General features: G+C 46.4%; 2 protein-coding genes across 12 annotated transcripts in view; one reads left to right on the forward strand and one right to left on the reverse strand.

Annotated features, from left to right (window-relative positions):
• LOC147333817 (uncharacterized) overlaps positions 1-14,712 on the forward strand; it is a 45,770-nt gene extending 31,058 nt beyond the window's left edge. For 5 of the 11 annotated variants that reach the window (XM_086270349.1, XM_086270339.1, XM_086270311.1 and 2 more), the window contains 2 exons: positions 51-371; positions 464-792. In XM_086270349.1, the coding sequence (XP_086126475.1) occupies positions 51-371; positions 464-555 (413 nt within the window). In that variant the 3' untranslated portion in view covers positions 556-792. Of the gene's footprint in view, positions 1-50; positions 372-463; positions 8,014-9,494; positions 9,940-10,299; positions 10,633-10,692; positions 10,818-11,040; positions 11,371-13,532; positions 13,860-13,972; positions 14,294-14,383 lie in introns of those variants that run through there. The other 6 variants (XM_086270275.1, XM_086270265.1, XM_086270285.1 and 3 more) reach the window with 6 other exon arrangements.
• A 2,220-nt stretch (positions 14,713-16,932) lies between these two features.
• Positions 16,933-17,265, reverse strand: LOC147333818 (histone H1-like). The gene has a single exon (XM_086285844.1). It carries the CDS (start codon positions 17,263-17,265, stop codon positions 16,933-16,935), a length of 333 nt encoding a protein of 110 aa, XP_086141970.1.
• Between the last annotated feature and the right edge of the window lie 1,229 nt (positions 17,266-18,494).

Below are 18,494 nucleotides of genomic sequence, written 5' to 3' on the forward strand. Positions count from 1 at the left end.
AAATCTTATTTTGTGCTTTAGACTGTTTATGAAATTTGTTGTCCTCTCAGTCTGTCAGGTGGAGGTGGAGGAGGGGGCGGAGTCTGTAGAGCTACCTTTCAAAACCACAAAAGAGCTGCCTGCAGATGCTAAGGTGGTGTGGTGGAACAATGATGACAGGAAGGTCCACGTGTATAAGAACGGCTCTGATCAGCCTGGAGAACAGCACCAGCTTTACAGAGACCGAACAAAGATGAAGAGAAGATCTCTGCTGAAGCCTGGAGACCTCAGTCTGACCCTGAAACAGCCCACAGAGAGAGACAGTGGGAGGTACAGCTGTAGAGTCTACGGGGAGATCAAGAGATACAAAAGAGTGCTGCTCAGAGTCAAAGGTTTGTGTGTGTGTGTGTGTGTGTGTGTGTGTGTGTGTGTGTGTGTGTGTGTGTCTTACTGTGTGTGTGACTGTCTTGTGTCTCCTCTGCAGGGAGAGTTCAGGTCCAGGATCAAACAGGGGACATCAGGAACAGAAGCAGCTCCATTGATCTGACTCCTCTGATGGCTGATCAATCAGTTTGATCTGTGTGTTTGTGCATTTTCTACCTTAAATGTCCTGTATATTGACTGTTACCTGTAATGTCACTTTCTGACCAACAGCTGGCGCTCTTACAAATACCAGATCTGATTTGACTGCAGTTATATCAGAGGACATTTGGCCTCAGTCAGATGTGACTTGTGTCCAGTCACATCTGTCAGTGACCTGTAACACTGATGAATCGCTAATGAATTGATACACATTACGTATTAAGCAGAATATTGGGCTATTATTAATCTGAAGATTTAAGAACTGCTGCTGGAGCTGATGCTCAGTAATAAATAAATACACACAACACAAAATGCTTTTGCAGGTACCATGTATTTAAACAAAATCAAGGAAAAACAAGGGAAGAAAAGGAAAAATGTAAACAATCACCCTTTTCTTTTCTTTTTTTTCGCCTGTCCTGTTTGGTTCTTTTGCCATCAGAATTATTGTCTAAAGGCCAAAAAAGATGCCCAATGCATTTACTTTACCAAATGGACCATCCCGGCCTTGCCGTATTGGTGTATTGATTCACCTTTGCTTTTATTGTTTATTTTATTTTATTTTCACTTGCTACACACGGGACAGACATGACTGGGGAAAAGAAAAGGGAGAAAGAAAGAGGGAAAGAAAAACAGCGGTGAAGAGGAACGATGATAAAGGGCAAAAAACAAAAACCAACAAAACAGACAAAAAATGCATATATCAACCACCTGGATCACCTGTTGAGAAAGAAAAAAGAGAAAACAAGCAAAAAAAGAGACCAATATAATAAACAACATCATCGCGATTATCTATGTGAATATAACAGTAAATACTAAATATTGAATATTATTGTGCAGCACGTAGGATCGACAGCGCTCAGTGCGCTTTGGTTTGACAGTGTGGGCAGTTGTTGGTAGACGTATAACCCATCTTGAACATCCGATAACCTGTATTGAATTAATTGCAGACTGGGATTTCTAATTAAATGAAAGGTTTTTAAGCAAATCTGAGACCAGAAGTTTTGGTCTAAGTTAACTGATAAATCCGCTTCCCATTGAATCTCAGGGGTTAGAAGTTCATAGGTCACGATGCAGGGTCTCACACTATACGGCCTGATGCTCTGATGCGACCTGAGTGCTCAGACTGTGCATCCATAACATGAAGCTTATCATACAAAATCTGTCCCTTGCTCTCCCTCTCTCTGTCTTTCACTCACACAGACACACACCACCATCAACTTTGCTAAATTACTAATGAAAAACATTGACCAGGCAGCTGTGATTGAGCAGCAATGTCCATCCAACTCTTTTCATGGTTGTTGTAGTCGTGATAATTTTGTGAGGCCACATTGAAAAGCCTCGGATACGGAAGCGTAGAGCTGCCACCCAGGCAAAAGAAAAATAGAGCTATATCACGTAATACCGGGATATATCACACATGAAAAGTATATTGTTCTAACAATACTCAGGCGTGAAACTAGGAGGAAAGCCGACGTCCTCCTCTTCCCTCAAAAGTGATCTGTGGCCGGTCGGACTTCATTCCACAGATGTGCTTTAACAAAGTGTGAAGCTGAACTCTGAGCTGTGACAGTGAAGCAGTGTGAGAGTGTCAGTAGATGATCAGCAGAGGAGAGTGAAGCTGCTGTGAGCTGATGTCCTGAAGGGCAACACCTTTTTTGCTCATAATACCCCCCCCCCCCCCCCCCCCCCCCACACACACACACACACCCCAAAGCAACGCCGCCCTGGGCAACGGCCCATGTCGCCCCTATCAAAAAACCACCACTGCCTGGGAACAAAACAAACTATAGCCAAGGGTTAGATTGAAATATTGAGTCCTTAATTTCCATAGATTATTGTGGCTGACTTATAATAATAATAATAATAATAATAATAATGGATTGCATTTATATAGCGCTTTTCGAGAACCTCAAAGCGCTGTACAATTCCATTATTCATTCACTCTCACATTCACACACTGGTGGAGGCAAGTTACAGTTGTAGCCACAGCTGCCCTGGGGCAGACTGACTGACTCAGAGGTGTGTTATGGTGTGTGGGGTTATAATATTACCATATGCCATGTTAGACCCTTAATTAAAGACTGTGAATCATTATGTAGTTCTAGTTTGCATTATTCTCCTGAATTAGAAGAAGGTGATAACTGTTACATAACCTGGTGATAAAGACCTGTGTGTGTGCGTACCTGTGTATAGTGCATTTCACAAGTGGTGCCGAAACCCAGTGTCCGGCCGGCGTGGGGTTGTCCGACCCACAGGCTGCGCCGCCCGCCCAGCCTTTGCAGTTTCTGGCGCAGATGCTGGTGGAGATGGCAAAGATGAGCCAGGACCAGGCGGCGGCCCAGCGGGCTCACCTGGCTGCGCTGCAGGAGCAGACGGACTGGCAGACGCTGGTTCTGGAGCGGCTGGTTGGGGCCGCTGCTCCGCCGAAGCCCCCGCCGCTGTCGGTGGCGATGCCCCGGATGGGGGACGGGGACGACCCCCAGGTTTTCCTGGAGACTTTTCATGCCACGGCGGAGGCCTGCCAGTGGCCGCAGGTGGAGTGGGCTCCGCGTTTGCTTCCTCTGCTGTCGGTGGAGGCTCAGACGGCGGCCCTGAGTCTGCCGCCGACCTCGAGGAGCAGCTTCCAGGACGTGAGCTGGGCGGTGGTGGACAGGATGGGGCTCACCGCTGAAGATCATCGCCGGCGGTTCCGGGCCTGTCGGCTAGCCGCGGCGGATCGGCCATTTGCTTGGGCCCGGAAGCTGCGTGACGCGGCGGTGCGCTGGCTGCAGCCGGGATCGTCAGAGGGCGAGACGCTGCTGGTGGACAAGGTGGTGCTGGAGCAGTTCGTGGAGGGGCTGCCCGCAGAGACGTTGGCGGAGGACCACCTTGCCGCTAGAGCGGGGGAGCCCGGGGACAGCGGCCGGAGGCCGAGCAAACAAGCCCCAGTGCCAGCACCGAGGCGCCGGGTACCTGCGCCAGGGCAGGCAGAGCGGGCGCCGGCGCTGAGCCCCACTAATCCTTTTGCTGCGTTTGTGCCTTCCCAGGGATCAGACATGAGCAGTGCCGCCCCTGAGCCACGGAGAACAGCACAGACGCCGGGGCAGGAGTGCTGGAAGTGCGGGCAACCGGGACACCTGAGGAGGGACTGTCCTCTGATGGAAGTGGGGCAGGTGTTCCGCGTTGCCAGTGCCCCAGCACCCTCTCCCGGTCCAGGAGGGACATACAGCATTCCGGTAAGGACTCGAAGGGGTATACGCCATGCTTTGGTGGTTCGCCCCGGGGCATTGCTGGAGGCGGAATGGGTGGAGGTGAAGTGTGTTCATGGTGATGTTCACAGGTATCCCATAGTGCCGCTGTTATTAAAGTATAAGGGCAAAACGCATAGAGTAACGGCTGCGGTTAGCCCGCACCTGTCGCATCCCCTAATTCTGGGCACGAATTGGCCGGGGTTTCATCATCTGTTGGGACAGTATGTGGGGATGCGATCACGACCGTTAGTAGCATGTAGTGTCTGCGCGGCGCTCAGCGGTGACGCGGGGTCGTCCGACACTGACTCCGGGGAGGGGGAGACGGCGGGTCCTTCATGGGAAGCCCCGCCGGCTCTGGAAGTTTCCCCCACGGGTGATTTCCCACTGGAGCAGTCTCGTGATGACACCCTACGCTCAGCCTTTGACCAGGTGATTGAGATTGATGGTCACGTGGTGCGCCCTGAAGCCGTGCGGACCTACCCGCGCTTCATTTTATCAAAGCATAGGTTATATCGAGTGAGTCGTGACACTCGCACGGAGGAGACACACACCCAGTTGTTGGTGCCGCAGGGCCGCCGGGAAACGATTTTCCAGGCGGCTCATTATAACCCCATGGCAGGGCATATGGGATACGAAAAAACTCTGGAGCGAATAACGGCCCGATTTTATTGGCCGGGCATCCGAGCGGATGTGCGCCGCTGGTGCGCATCCTGCCCGGACTGCCAACTTGTTAATCAGCCGGCCATACCAAAAGCGCCTTTGCGCCCGCTCCAACTCATGGAGGTCCCGTTTGAGCGCATTGGCATGGACCTCATCGGGCCGTTTCATCGGAGTGCACGCGGCTACCGCTTTGTATTAATACTGGTGGATTATGCAACGCGGTACCCGGAAGCAGTCCCGCTGCGCACCATCTCTGCAAAGAGTGTGGCGCAGGCACTGTTTCAGGTCATCTCCCGAGTCGGAATCCCGAAAGAGATACTGACTGACCAGGGCACGTCGTTTATGTCTCGTACACTGCGGGAACTGTACGAATTACTGGGCATTAAATCTATTCGGACCTGCGTCTACCACCCCCAGACGGATGGGCTGGTGGAGCGGCTGAATAAGACTTTAAAGTCCATGATTCGTAAGTTCATTAACGAGGATGAACGCAATTGGGATCGCTGGCTAGACCCTCTGTTATTTGCAGTGCGGGAGGTGCCCCAGGCCTCCACGGGATTTTCTCCCTTTGAATTGCTGTTCGGCAGGAAGCCGCGTGGGGTGCTCGACCTGATTAAAGAAAGCTGGGAGGACGGTCCGAGCCCCGCCAAGAATGAGATTCAGTACGTGTTGGACCTGAGAGCGAAACTCCACACTTTGGGGAGGTTGTCACGGGAGAATTTGCTCCAGGCTCAGCAGCGTCAGCAACGCCTGTATGACAGAGGGGCTAGACTCAGGCAATTTTCACCGGGAGACAAAGTGCTTGTATTACTCCCTTCTTCCAGCTCGAAGTTGCTCGCCAAGTGGCAAGGACCCTTTGTGGTCACACGGTGAGTCTGGGACGTTGACTATGAGGTCGCTCGGTCGGACAGGGGAGGGGCCACGCAGATTTATCACCTCAATCTCCTTAAAGAGTGGAGAGAGGTTGAAACCGCTTCTCTGGTAAGCCTGGTTAAGGAGAGAGATGAGTTGGGGCCGGAGGTGCCAAATTCCATCATCCCCGCCTCCCTCCCTTGTGATGACCATCTCACACAGGCCCAGAGAGCGGACGTTGTCGCGTTACAACAGCGTTTTGCAGATGTGTTCTCCCCCCTGCCCGGCCGCACGTCTCTCATTGAGCATCATTTTGTAACGCAGCCTGGCGTGACGGTGCGTTCACGGCCCTACAGGATTCCTGAGCATAAACTGCAAATCGTGCAGAGGGAATTGGCTGAAATGCTGAAAATGGGAGTGATAGAAGAGTCGCACAGCGCCTGGTGTAGCCCCATCGTTCTTGTGGTGAAGAAGGATGGGTCTATACGGTTCTGTGTCGACTATCGCAAGGTGAATGAAGTGTCACGTTTTGATGCTTATCCCATGCCCCGGGTCGACGAGCTCCTGGATCGGTTGGGCACGGCCCATTTTTTCACGACCCTGGATTTGACCAAGGGCTACTGGCAGATTCCCTTGTCTGCCGAGTCCAGGGAGAAAACGGCCTTCTCCACTCCGTACGGGTTGTACCAATTCGTTACGCTTCCGTTCGGCTTGTTCGGAGCCCCTGCCACCTTTCAGTGCCTCATGGACCGGGTGCTGCGTCCGCACGCTGCATATGCTGCTGCCTACCTGGATGACGTGATCATCCACAGCGACACCTGGGCGGAGCATGTGCAGCGGGTGGTCGCGGTACTGGAGTCCCTGAGGAGGGCGGGGCTCACAGCCAACCCGAAGAAGTGTGCGGTTGGACGGAGGGAGGTACAGTATCTGGGGTACCACTTGGGGGGCGGGCAGGTGCGTCCACAGGTGGAAAAGACGGCGGCTATCGCATCCTGCCTGCGCCCCAGGACTAAAAAGGAGGTGAGACGGTTTCTGGGGCTGGCAGCTTACTATCAGCGTTTCGTGCCAGGGTTTGCGCAGCTGACCAGCCCCTTGACCGATCTCACCCGAAAGGGTGCTCCAGATCTGGTTCAGTGGACGGGGCCGTGCCAGGCGGCGTTTGTGCAGGTGAAAAAGTCTCTCTGTGGGGAGCCGCTGCTTCACACTCCTAACTTTTCCCTCCCTTTTGTTCTGCAGACTGACGCCTCGAACAGAGGGCTGGGGGCCGTTTTGTCCCAGCAGGTAAGGGGGGACGACCGTCCCGTTCTTTACATCAGCCGGAAGCTGGCGGAGCGTGAAAGACGGTACAGCACTGTGGAGAAGGAGTGCTTGGCTATCCGCTGGGCGGTCGACTCCCTTCGCTATTACCTCCTGGGGCGCTCATTCACCCTCTGCTCGGACCACGCCCCGCTGCAGTGGCTCCACCGCATGAAGGATGCCAACGCCCGGATCACCCGGTAGTATCTGGCTTTACAGCCCTTTAAGGTGTGGCGGAGGTGTGGTCCCAGGCGCGGCTGCAGGGGAGGAGTGGTGCAGTGGGCTCAACGGGGCGGTGCTGGAGATGCCAGTGTGAACAGCTGATGGCGATTTGGACTGATAATGGTTTCCTTCCCTTTTTATAGTGAGACGGAGAGGAGCGGAGGGGAGGAAATCAGCTGGGACCGACAGCTGTCAGACTGTGTTCAGTCATAACCTGGGAAAACTGTAAATAAATGTGGAACCTGGTGATAAAGACCTGTGTGTGTGTGTACCTGTGTATAGTGCATTTCACAAAGAGTTTGAGCAATGCTCCACCATTTTGAGATCTGATGCTGTCTGCGTACGGTGTCCATCTCCCACGCGTGTGATCATTAAAATCATCGTTTGACTCAACCCGGCCGGACCAGTGTTGTTATTGTGGTTTTTCCTCTTGTATACATCCCCAATATTTGAATCCGTAACAGGTGCCAGTAGAAATCACTGATTAAAATAAACATAAAAAAAAGCCTGTCACATATTGAAAGGTTTTACTGTTCAGTTTTCAGCTGTTTTTGTTTTACATTTCAAATATGTGTGCAGCCAGACATCATGTCAGGCTGCCAAAACTGACTCCTAAGAAAAGGGGAGACTGTTGTGTTTCCTCATAGTTTTACACCTGTTGATCCACTTTCTATCATCCACACAAAGAACCTTCAAATCCCTGCAGATCTGTCAGCTGATCATGCCCTCTCCTGTGATTGGCTGAGCTTCATGCCTGGAAAAGTTCTTTCACACTGTTCATCCTGGAGCTGCTTTATGTCCATGATCTGAATGGAAACACATCTGCATCATTGTAGCTACAGTCGATGTTTCAGTGTTAGGACTGAAGGTGGAGCTTTGTGCGTGTTGGGCTGAGGCTGAAGCAGTCCCCCCCAACGGGAGCGCTCAGGCGTGAAACTAGGAGGAAAGCCGACGTCCTCCTCTTCCCTCAAAAGTGATCTGTGGCCGGTCGGACTTCATTCCACAGATGTGCTTTAACAAAGTGTGAAGCTGAACTCTGAGCTGTGACAGTGAAGTAGTGTGAGAGTGTCAGTAGATGATCAGCAGAGGAAAGTGAAGCTGCTGTGAGCTGATGTCCTGAAGGGCTTTTAAAGAGTCTCTGAGTTTGACAGGAACATGAAGATGTTTGTGGTTTTTGTGATCCTCCTGCACGGTAAGTACACCTTCCTCTCTTTGCTCTCATCATCAGCTTTTCTCTTATCTCGCTCTAAAATGAATGTGTTGAAGTGCAGCAGGTCTTGAGACATGAGAGCCCAGTGAGTTGCGTCAAAGTTCATGACTTGACTGAATCAGTCTGTCACAACGAACGAGCGGACGCAAGAGCAGGACTGTGCTGAAACTAAAAACAAACAATATCATCAGGAGCTATATACAAGGTACAAGTGAAAAGGAGCTCCAGGTAATTCAGGGACAAGGGAGGGAAAAACCACACACGCTTATGATCACACTCCAGGGATGAAAACACGGACAGGTCCAGGAAGATCTATATAAAAGAAAACATGACTACAAGTCAGGAAAAGACTAGAGACGAGAATTTACAGGAAATAGCCGGGGCTACACTGACTAGTGTCGTTCAACGATCCAGCAGTCGGAAACACTGAGCTGTCACCTTGAGCAGAGGCTCGAGTGACAAGATAATGAGCAGCAGGTGAGTAATTATTTTCAGGGCACAGGCCTGAGGGTGGAACCCACAACAAGTTCAACCCCTGCAGAGAAGAGTGAGGGAGAGAGAAAGAAGAGAGAAACAACAACAACAGTGCGATCTCAGAGGTGAACGCCAGGGAGACACGGGAAAGCATGACAGTTTCTGTCAAACACTGGATTAGTTTATCTGGCTGTTTGTCACAGGCAGCTGGAAAACACATGGTCCGATAGTCGTTCCCATTATACTACTTCATAATCCATGTCAAGTCCTTTTGTTGGTTGAATGTGCAAAGTTCTCCAGAAAACAGTGAAGCTCCATCACCTCCAAACAGTGAGAGCCTCTATGGTTTTTAGATATGCTCTACACTAAAAGATAGAAGATAAAAATATTTCTGTATGGAATATAGATTCCTAATAACAAAAAGATTCCTCCTTGTGAATTAATAAGTAAATATGTCATGTTGCCTTTGTAACATGTTTTGGAGCATTTGTGGACTGTTGGAGTGAAAAACTGTGACTGTCCTGAAGGAGTGTGACTGGTCATCTGTCTTGTCACACAAGATGGAAATTATGGCCTGTGAGATTTGTTATAATTCTCCAGTTTCTGTGTTACTGACATTGTATCAATAGTTTTTTTGAATTGGGAAAAGAATGCTGTGTATAACTGAAGCTGTTATGCGTTCTTGGGCTACATGGTGTTCTGGTGGTTAGCACTGTTGCCTCTGAGCACAAAGGTCCTGAGTCCAACTCCACTGCTTCTCTGGGGTCTTTTTGTGTGGAGTTTGCATGTTCTCCTCATGTTTACGTCGGTTCCCTATAGGTACTCTGGCTTCCTCCAATGTCCAAAGAAATGCAGTTCATGGTATTAGGTTAATTTGTAATTCATTGGTGTGAACATGTGAATGGTTAGCCCTGGGACAAGCTGGTGATCTGTCCAGGGTGTAACCCCTCCCCCCCGTGACCCTGACTAGGATAAGTGGAATAGGATGGATGAAGATAATGTTGGTTGTATTGCATCTTTTAACTCTGGGTCAAACCCACAACATTCATTTGATTTGTGTTTGTGTTTCTGTCCTTCCAGTTTCCCAGCATGCTCTGGCTGTGGTGGTGGTGGAGGTGAATGAGGGGGAAAGGTCTGTCCTACTATCATGTCTGTACTCAGGTTCTATACCTGAGGACAATCCAACAGTGATGTGGACTCGCAGTGACCTTGATCCCAAATCTGTACACCAACAACGAGAAGAAGGAGACGATCTTACAGGACAAAACCAGCGTTACAGCAGACGCACATCAATGAATCGTTACGCTTTGATCATTAAAGACTTCAGTCTCACTCTGAGGAAACCCACAAAGACTGACAGCGGCAACTACACCTGCTCCATCAGTGCTGGAGGGAAAGAACGAAAACTCAGAGACATCCAGCTGCTGGTCAAAGGTCAGCATCAAATTCTAACACCTGCTGTGATTACATGTCGTATTCAGTACTACAGAGAAAGGTCAGAGGTTAAATGAAAGCAAAGTATTTCTTAAACGGTTTCTGAAGGTCTTGATGAGCCCAGCAGGAACGTTTGTAGACTTGACCTCAGTGAAAACAGCAAAACAAGAGAAGCAAAGCAGAAGAAATTCGTTCTGTGCATGTGCAGATGTGTTTATGTTTACCTCTGGGAGGTTCAGCACACACACATCTGTACATACATTAAACACATTAAAATGTTATGCATGGCCCAACACAAAACTTTTAGAGGCCTTTTGCTGCCACTTCTATGGTTGACACTTTGGTTTCTTGTCTTCTCAGACCAGCAGGTGGAGGTGAAGGTGAGGGAAGGGTCAGAGTCTGTCATCCTGCCCTGCAACACAACACCTGACCTGCCTGAGGACACCACAGTGGAGTGGACTCGCTCTGACCTCGGACTCATCACAGTCCATGAGTATTCTAACAGAAATGATGACCTTATGACTCAGGACGAAGTTTACAGAGACCGAACGATGATGAGTGAAGACCTGCTGAGAACTGGAGACTTCAGTCTGACCCTGAAACACCCCAAAGTGAAAGACACGGGACGATACATCTGCACCATCTACAGGGACAAAGACATCCTGAGAAAAAAAGTCATGCTGCAGGTCAAAAGTCAGTGCTGGAGATAAAGGTCAAAGGTCAATACTGTAGACACAGGTCAGAGATTAGAAGTCATTTTGTTTTATGTTTCCCCACAGAACCATTTCCATCCTGGGTCAAAGATCTTCTGGTTCTCCTGTTTGTCTTTGTGATTTTTGGAGGTCTTTTATATTATTTACGTCACTATTACATGTCAGGTAAGAGTCTTTCCTACTACACTACCCATAATACCAGTGGTTAACAGGTGGCCTCTTGACTGTGTTCAGACCAGACACATGAGATCGTGAGATCAAAGAACGAGTCAGGAACAAACTGAGACACAATCTGATTGAGACTAGAAGGCAAGGAGGGCGCAGGGAGGTCATGTGACCATCACAGCTGGTGCTGATGTCATCGTGTTGTGCTTTGTTGTCCTCTCAGATTACCAAGTGGAGGTGGATTCAGGGGTGGCGTCTGTCAAGCTGCCCTGCAAAACTATATTTAAATTCCTAAAACACACTAAAGTGGAGTGGAGGGACAGAAACAACAGGAAGGTCCATGTGTATCAGAACGGCTCTGAGCAGCCTGAAAAACAGCACCGGTTTTACAGAAACCGAACAGAGATGAAGAGCACATCTCTGCTGAAACCTGGAGACCTCAGTCTGACCCTGACATATCCCATGGATGACGACAACTTCACCTACACCTGTACCATCTACAGCAGGAAAGGAAACATACTGACAAGGAAAAATGTGCACCTCCATGTCAGAGGTCAGTGCTGCTTATACAGGTCAAAGGTTTTGACACACTAGACTAGACACACTGACATGAGACAAAGACCAAAGTAAAACAGGAAACACACCAACTGAACTCTAGACATGAAAACTGAGGAGACAGAAAATAGAGTCCTAAAAAGCAGGACAGAAAGGCACAAAGAAAGCACAAAACATAGTTTTTACTTTGTTTCTCCCCGAATCCCACACAGTGCTCACGTCTGTGGCGTGAATTGTGACAACCCCAACTCCAAATCTGTACAGTGGCTTCTCTCAGTTCCCAATACCTAGTGAGAAAACACATGAATTAAACTGCCAAGCAACACACACACAAAGTTCTCACTAACAAACCCATTGTGAACTCAATGATCCAGCACCGACTGAAGCTCAGCCACTCGCTTAAGTAGAGAGGCAACTGATGAAGGCAATCAGCTGGCTTCAGAGCAGGAACTCTCCTCGGCCTGATGATTCTTGTAATTCTTTCTTCCGGATACACACACTCATGTCCAAACACCTATACACATAAACAGGGACAAGGCTGTGCAGAGATTTTTAGATGGGCGGGTGCTCAAAGTTCAAAAGGGGCACAGAGAAAAGGCCGAATAACAACAACCCGCATTCATCAACAATCTAATATGGAATCACATCATACTATATCACTGTCATCAGGTGGGGACAAGGCAAAGCAAACATATTCCATGTTTACCTGATGGGTACAATGTTGCTCTTGTGGGGTTTCTGCTGCTCCTGCTGTGATAGTGCTGGAGGGCAGGGCTGTGCTGATCCGAGACTGTAGACATTAAATGCAAAGATTGGTGAAGGTGCTTGGAACCATAAGGAAACAAAATAAACTCGGCTCTGCCTGTGACTCAGTTTGCCTCTCTTACTCTTTCATCTCCTCATCTCATCTATCACTCTCCACTCGATGTCCATCTGACAACAAGGCACAGTTTGCTATTGCATTAATCTATTATTTAATTATCCACACTTCACAAATCTTGCACCTAATCCATAACAAAGTAATGATAGACAATGTTCTAGAACTATTCTTACGAAGCATTTATAGACCGTGTTATATCATGAATAATAATTTTTAAAAATCTATACACATAAAACAAACACTAATATAATCTGTTTCTTAATGTGTTTTCTTTAACATACAGTGTGTCTTTTTAAATATCATAATAATCCATAATTATGCTGATATGCATATCATCATATTGCATATGCAAGTCCCTCAGAAAGGCAGGAAAAGCCCTGTAACTTACTTTAAAACGAAATATGTTCCCTAAAACCGTGGACAGAACTACAGACCCATGACAGTTGTCTTTTTTCATGTAATTTGAACAAGCCTCTTAAAAAGTCAGTGATCACAGTCGGCCTCTCTCGGTTTTTATTACCACTGTTCATTTTAAAGCTCGGTTTTTAAAACCTTACGATGTAACTACAGCCCAGCCCATGCAGCAGTATAATAATGACTAAGATTATATTGGAGTGGGCCTGATACTCATGTCCCAGGACAGGCCCATGACAGTGCTGCCATCAAATTGCCTTTCTTTGCTTTGACTCTGTCTCCAACAAGAGGTGAAGCAGATGTTCTTACATTAATGGAATCACTAATAGAACAGATCACCTGAAAACGAGTAATGAATTTGCTGAAACAGATGTCTTTATTAATGAATTGTACTGACTAGTCTGTATTTCTCTCAGCTGAGCTGTTTCTGAAAGAAGAACTCGTTCATGTCACAGAACAGACGTCTTTATGACATAATGTATCTGGCATGCAGAGAATCATGTTCATTTAGATGTTGCTGACATTTAAAATTCAGTTTTGCTTTTTATTTTGAAACATTTTTATTTTATTTCAATATTTTTTTAGTCTGAATAAATCAAACTTGCTTGATAGGACAGCTCTCAGGTAACAAGATGGCAAAAAAGTCTTTGACTCTGAAATAAAACAGCAGAGTTCTTTAAGACAGAGCTCTGCTGCTGATTGGACAGAAACCAAATAAGACACCGTTTCTGTTCAGTTGAACATGTTTCAGACTGGAACCAGTCAAACTTGATTTCATTGAAAAGATGCCATTTTCTCCATTCAGACAAAACATGTTCAGAGCTGCTTCTGCTGCACAGCTCATGTTGTGTTTTGACTCCTCTCAGTCCCCCAGGTGGAGGTGGATTCAGGGGAGGCATCTGTCCTGCTGCCCTGCAAAACTACTATAAACCTGCCTAAAGATGCTAAAGTGAAGTGGATGACCAGATTCAACAGGAAGGTCCACGTGTATGAGAACGGATCTGGCCAGCTTGAAGATCAGGACAACCATTACAGAGACCGAACACAGATGAATAAAGACCTGCTGAAAACTAGAGACCTCAGTCTGACCCTGAAATACCCCACAGACTGGGACGCAGACATCTACACCTGCACCGTCTGCAACAGAGAGGGGGAAAAAATCCTGATGAAACAAGTGGAGCTGAAAGTCAGAGGTCAGTGCTGCTGCTGGGTGTGAGCTGCAGAAGAAGAAGAGATGATGAGATCTTCATGAACACAAATCTTATTTTGTGCTTTAGACTGTTTATGAAATTTGTTGTCCTCTCAGTCTGTCAGGTGGAGGTGGAGGAGGGGGCGGAGTCTGTAGAGCTACCTTTCAAAACCACAAAAGAGCTGCCTGCAGATGCTAAGGTGGTGTGGTGGAACAATGATGACAGGAAGGTCCACGTGTATAAGAACGGCTCTGATCAGCCTGGAGAACAGCACCAGCTTTACAGAGACCGAACAAAGATGAAGAGAAGATCTCTGCTGAAGCCTGGAGACCTCAGTCTGACCCTGAAACAGCCCACAGAGAGAGACAGTGGGAGGTACAGCTGTAGAGTCTACGGGGAGATCAAGAGATACAAAAGAGTGCTGCTCAGAGTCAAAGGTTTGTGTGTGTGTGTGTGTGTGTGTGTGTGTGTGTGTGTGTGTGTGTGTGTCTTACTGTGTGTGTGACTGTCTTGTGTCTCCTCTGCAGGGAGAGTTCAGGTCCAGGATCAAACAGGGGACATCAGGAACAGAAGCAGCTCCATTGATCTGACTCCTCTGATGGCTGATCAATCAGTTTGATCTGTGTGTTTGTGCATTTTCTACCTTAAATGTCCTGTATATTGACTGTTACCTGTAATGTCACTTTCTGACCAACAGCTGGCGCTCTTACAAATACCAGATCTGATTTGACTGCAGTTATATCAGAGGACATTTGGCCTCAGTCAGATGTGACTTGTGTCCAGTCACATCTGTCAGTGACCTGTAACACTGATGAATCGCTAATGAATTGATACACATTACGTATTAAGCAGAATATTGGGCTATTATTAATCTGAAGATTTAAGAACTGCTGCTGGAGCTGATGCTCAGTAATAAATAAATACACACAACACAAAATGCTTTTGCAGGTACCATGTATTTAAACAAAACCAAGGAAAAACAAGGGAAGAAAAGGAAAGATGTAAACAATCACCCTTTTCTTTTCTTTTTTTTCGCCTGTCCTGTTTGGTTCTTTTGCCATCAGAATTATTGTCTAAAGGCCAAAAAAGATACCCAATACATTTACTTTACCAAATGGACCATCCCGGCCTTGCCGTATTGGTGTATTTTAATCACCTTTGCTTTTATTGTTTATTTTATTTTATTTTCACTTGCTACACACGGGACAGACATGACTGGGGAAAAGAAAAGGGAGAAAGAAAGAGGGAAAGAAAAACAGCGGTGAAGAGGAACGATGATAAAGGGCAAAAAACAAAAACCAACAAAACAGACAAAAAATGCATATATCAACCACCTGGATCACCTGTTGAGAAAGAAAAAAGAGAAAACAAGCAAAAAAAGAGACCAATATAATAAACAACATCATCGCGATTATCTATGTGAATATAACAGTAAATACTAAATATTGAATATTATTGTGCGCACAGTGCGCTTTGGTTTGACAGTGTGAGCAGTTGTTGGTAGACGTAAAGCCTATCTTGAACATCCGATGACCTGTATAGTGCACTCTATGTAGTATTTTGTATTGAATTAATTGCAGACTGGGATTTCTAATTAAATGAAAGGTTTTTAAGCAAATCTGAGACCAGAAGTTTTGGTCTAAGTTAACTGATAAATCCGCTTCCCATTTTGCAGTAGGAAGTGATATTGATTCATCTGTTTTAGAAAGCATTCTGTATATTTAGTCCAAGGTTGAGGTCGCCTCCAAGAACAAGTGTACCATCTAAGTGTTCAGAGAGTGCACTGAAAAAACCGTGAAAGAATGAGGGATCATCAACATTTGGACCATATACACTTACAATACATAGATTTTTATCAAGTATAGATAGTTTAATGATTAAGAATCTGCCCTCTGGATCTATAACTGTATCGAGTACTGTGAAATCAATATATGTATGTATTAAAATTGCTACTCCCCTTTGTCTAGAATTATAACAAGCTGAGAACACATTAGGGAACTCAGGTGTTTTAAGCTCTTTTAAACCTCTAAGAGGTCTGTGGGTCTCTTGTAAAAGGACAACATCTGCCGGCAGTTTTTTGAGTTGGTTAAATATTTTAACCTCTTTTCTCTGGAGCCAGCTCCATTTACATTCCATGTTGATAGGTTTGTATGACATGCTGTCATGCACGTTTGTTCTGACGTATTCAGAGTTGTGTATCTAAATACAGGATTCACTCGCACATCAAACAGGAAACTCAGTGTTTTAGAGTCTCCACTCAACACACAACAAACTCCAACACATCTCATTCACTCGTGCTAGAATTCAATCACCTTTCATTAATCTAAAACTGATCAACTAATTTGCATATCAGCTATTAACCCACTAAGTTGACAGGACAACAGAAATGCATGTTCAAAATATTATCACAAAAGACAATTCCCCTCATAAAGTAAATCACTTGCTGCATCAATCAAGCAGGAAGCTTCTCCCAATTTACCATTTTAACACTAAATTTATTGTCTGATCACTGGTTGGTCAAACCAGAATCTTTTTTTCCCACAAAAGTTAAACTGTTGTCCTGCAACCTAGAGAGTCAATTTTTTGCATTGGATAAATTCAGTATTTGATAACAAGTGTCTGTTAAATTGACACTATTTTAACACTGATGAAAGATAACAAGTTAATTTTCATTACATGGGTGTTTGTGTTATTAGGCAGGTTTAATCAATGTCTGTGGAGCTGCATATCCAGCAGAGCATGTTCTTAAAAGCTGCCTTTCCTACACACTTCTGTTGTTATTTGATCATTTCTTAACTAATGTGCTATGAGTCCACTGGTCTTTGCATCACACGAGGTGACTTGGACAAGATGATAAACAGACTCACGCTTAAGATGTTGTCTAATCTTCATGAGCTCTCTTGTGTTTGGAGTGTTAGTATGGTTAATGCATGTTCTGTGTGATTTTGTATATGTTTCTATTTTCGCAGTGTTTCAGACTCCGTCTCAATTTTCCCACTTAAGCAGTCAGTTTTCTTTTCCCATGTTTGCTGACCCAAATTTTGATTTCCCACATTTAATAACAAAATTTGTGTTCTCACCACTCTCGCTGAGGCAGCTTCTTAGCAGCTGCTGCCGGTTTCTTGGCTTTGGCCGCGGCGGGCGTCTTGGCTTTGGTCTCAGTAGCCTTGTTCATCTTGAAGGATCCGGAGGCCCCGGTGCCCTTGGTCTGCACCAGAGTGCCCCTCGCCACCAGGCTCTTGATGGCGGTCTTGACACGGGCCTTGTTCTTGTCCACATCGTAGTCTCCGGCAGCCAGAGCCTGCTTGAGAGCGGCTGTGGACACGCCACTGCGCTCCTTGGAAGCGGCCACGGCTTTCACGATCAACTCGCCCACGCTGGGGCCGACCTTCTTCGGCTTGGAAGCCATCTTCTTCAGTCTTTTCTGAACATTTTAACATGCTGCCGCCGCAGAGCCTGGCCTCAGATCCAGCAAGCTTAGCGCGCTGATCTCCAAAAAAGTCCCAAAAGCCAGAAAGACGTCAAATAAGTGTCTCGTGCTAAGAGCTCGAACAAAAACTCCTCTTCACGCCGCCATCTTGCTTGCCCCTCCGTGGAATTCATCCAATCAGATAGGAAGATGTATTTGCTTTCTTCTTCTCTGGTGCTTTTCGTCCACATTGCTGCTGCTTGCTGCTGTCTCTTTATCTGCCATGTTATTGCTTTGGAGCTGCATTCCTTGTCTTCAGGGAGGAGTGAGCGCTTGCTTGTGAGTTTGAGAAACACATGGCACTGTAAATAAGTCAGCCAGAAACTTGGCCTGCACGTTTCCAATTGTTAAACTATAACTTTTCGTCCGACCGCTGCATGTGGAAAATTGATTCAGGTCTGCTTTTCACCTGAAAGTGACAAACTAAGACATGTTCATTATTATCATCACTGCTTAATCAACACACATCTCTCTCTGTGTGTGTGTGTGTTTGTGTGAACAATCCTTTCTCAAAAGCATAAAATGACATTGTAGTTGTTTTTCGGCTGATCAACACGAAACCTTTTTCCTATGATTATTTTTCTTCGTCTACAATGTAATTTTTGTCTCTTTTTCACTCTTTTTTTTTTTTCCACAATAGCTGGCGACCTGCAGAATCACCGCTCTCACTCACAATCAGAGGCAATTACTTTTGCACAGTGCACAAAAACACTGTGATGTCAGACACATTCACACTCACTTTGTCATCTGCATAAATAAATCATATGGCTGGAGATATGTGCCATGGTGATCCATAGGCATGATCACACGTTTATTTAATTATTTTCAACCCAACAAAACAAATAAACAAAAACATGATGCTGATGCTACACACACACACACACACACGAGTCAAGATGCAGGAAAACTGCTCATGGAAACGCTGCACACTCCAGTTATCACAGTTATCCTAGCTCTGTTTCCCTCTCTTTGAGTAGTCCTCAGACAGCTCTCGATCTGATAATGTGTAGCCTGCTCATCAGCTCAGAAAAAAACTGCAACGCATGCTCTGCCCACAGCGGCAAAGTCTTACACTTTCATATTCAATTCAGCTTCTCCATCATGTACTTTTAGATGTTTCATACAGGGTTCAGCATATTAGTTGTTTTCACAGGTGTGCTGTATATCTC

Source organism: Aulonocara sp. 'chitande type north' Nkhata Bay, linkage group LG3 (assembly GCF_057382095.1).
Source record: "Aulonocara sp. 'chitande type north' Nkhata Bay isolate Kocher_YH1m ecotype deep benthic linkage group LG3, A_spYH_male_GT1.1, whole genome shotgun sequence".
In the NCBI taxonomy this organism is placed as follows: domain Eukaryota; kingdom Metazoa; phylum Chordata; class Actinopteri; order Cichliformes; family Cichlidae; genus Aulonocara; species Aulonocara sp. 'chitande type north' Nkhata Bay.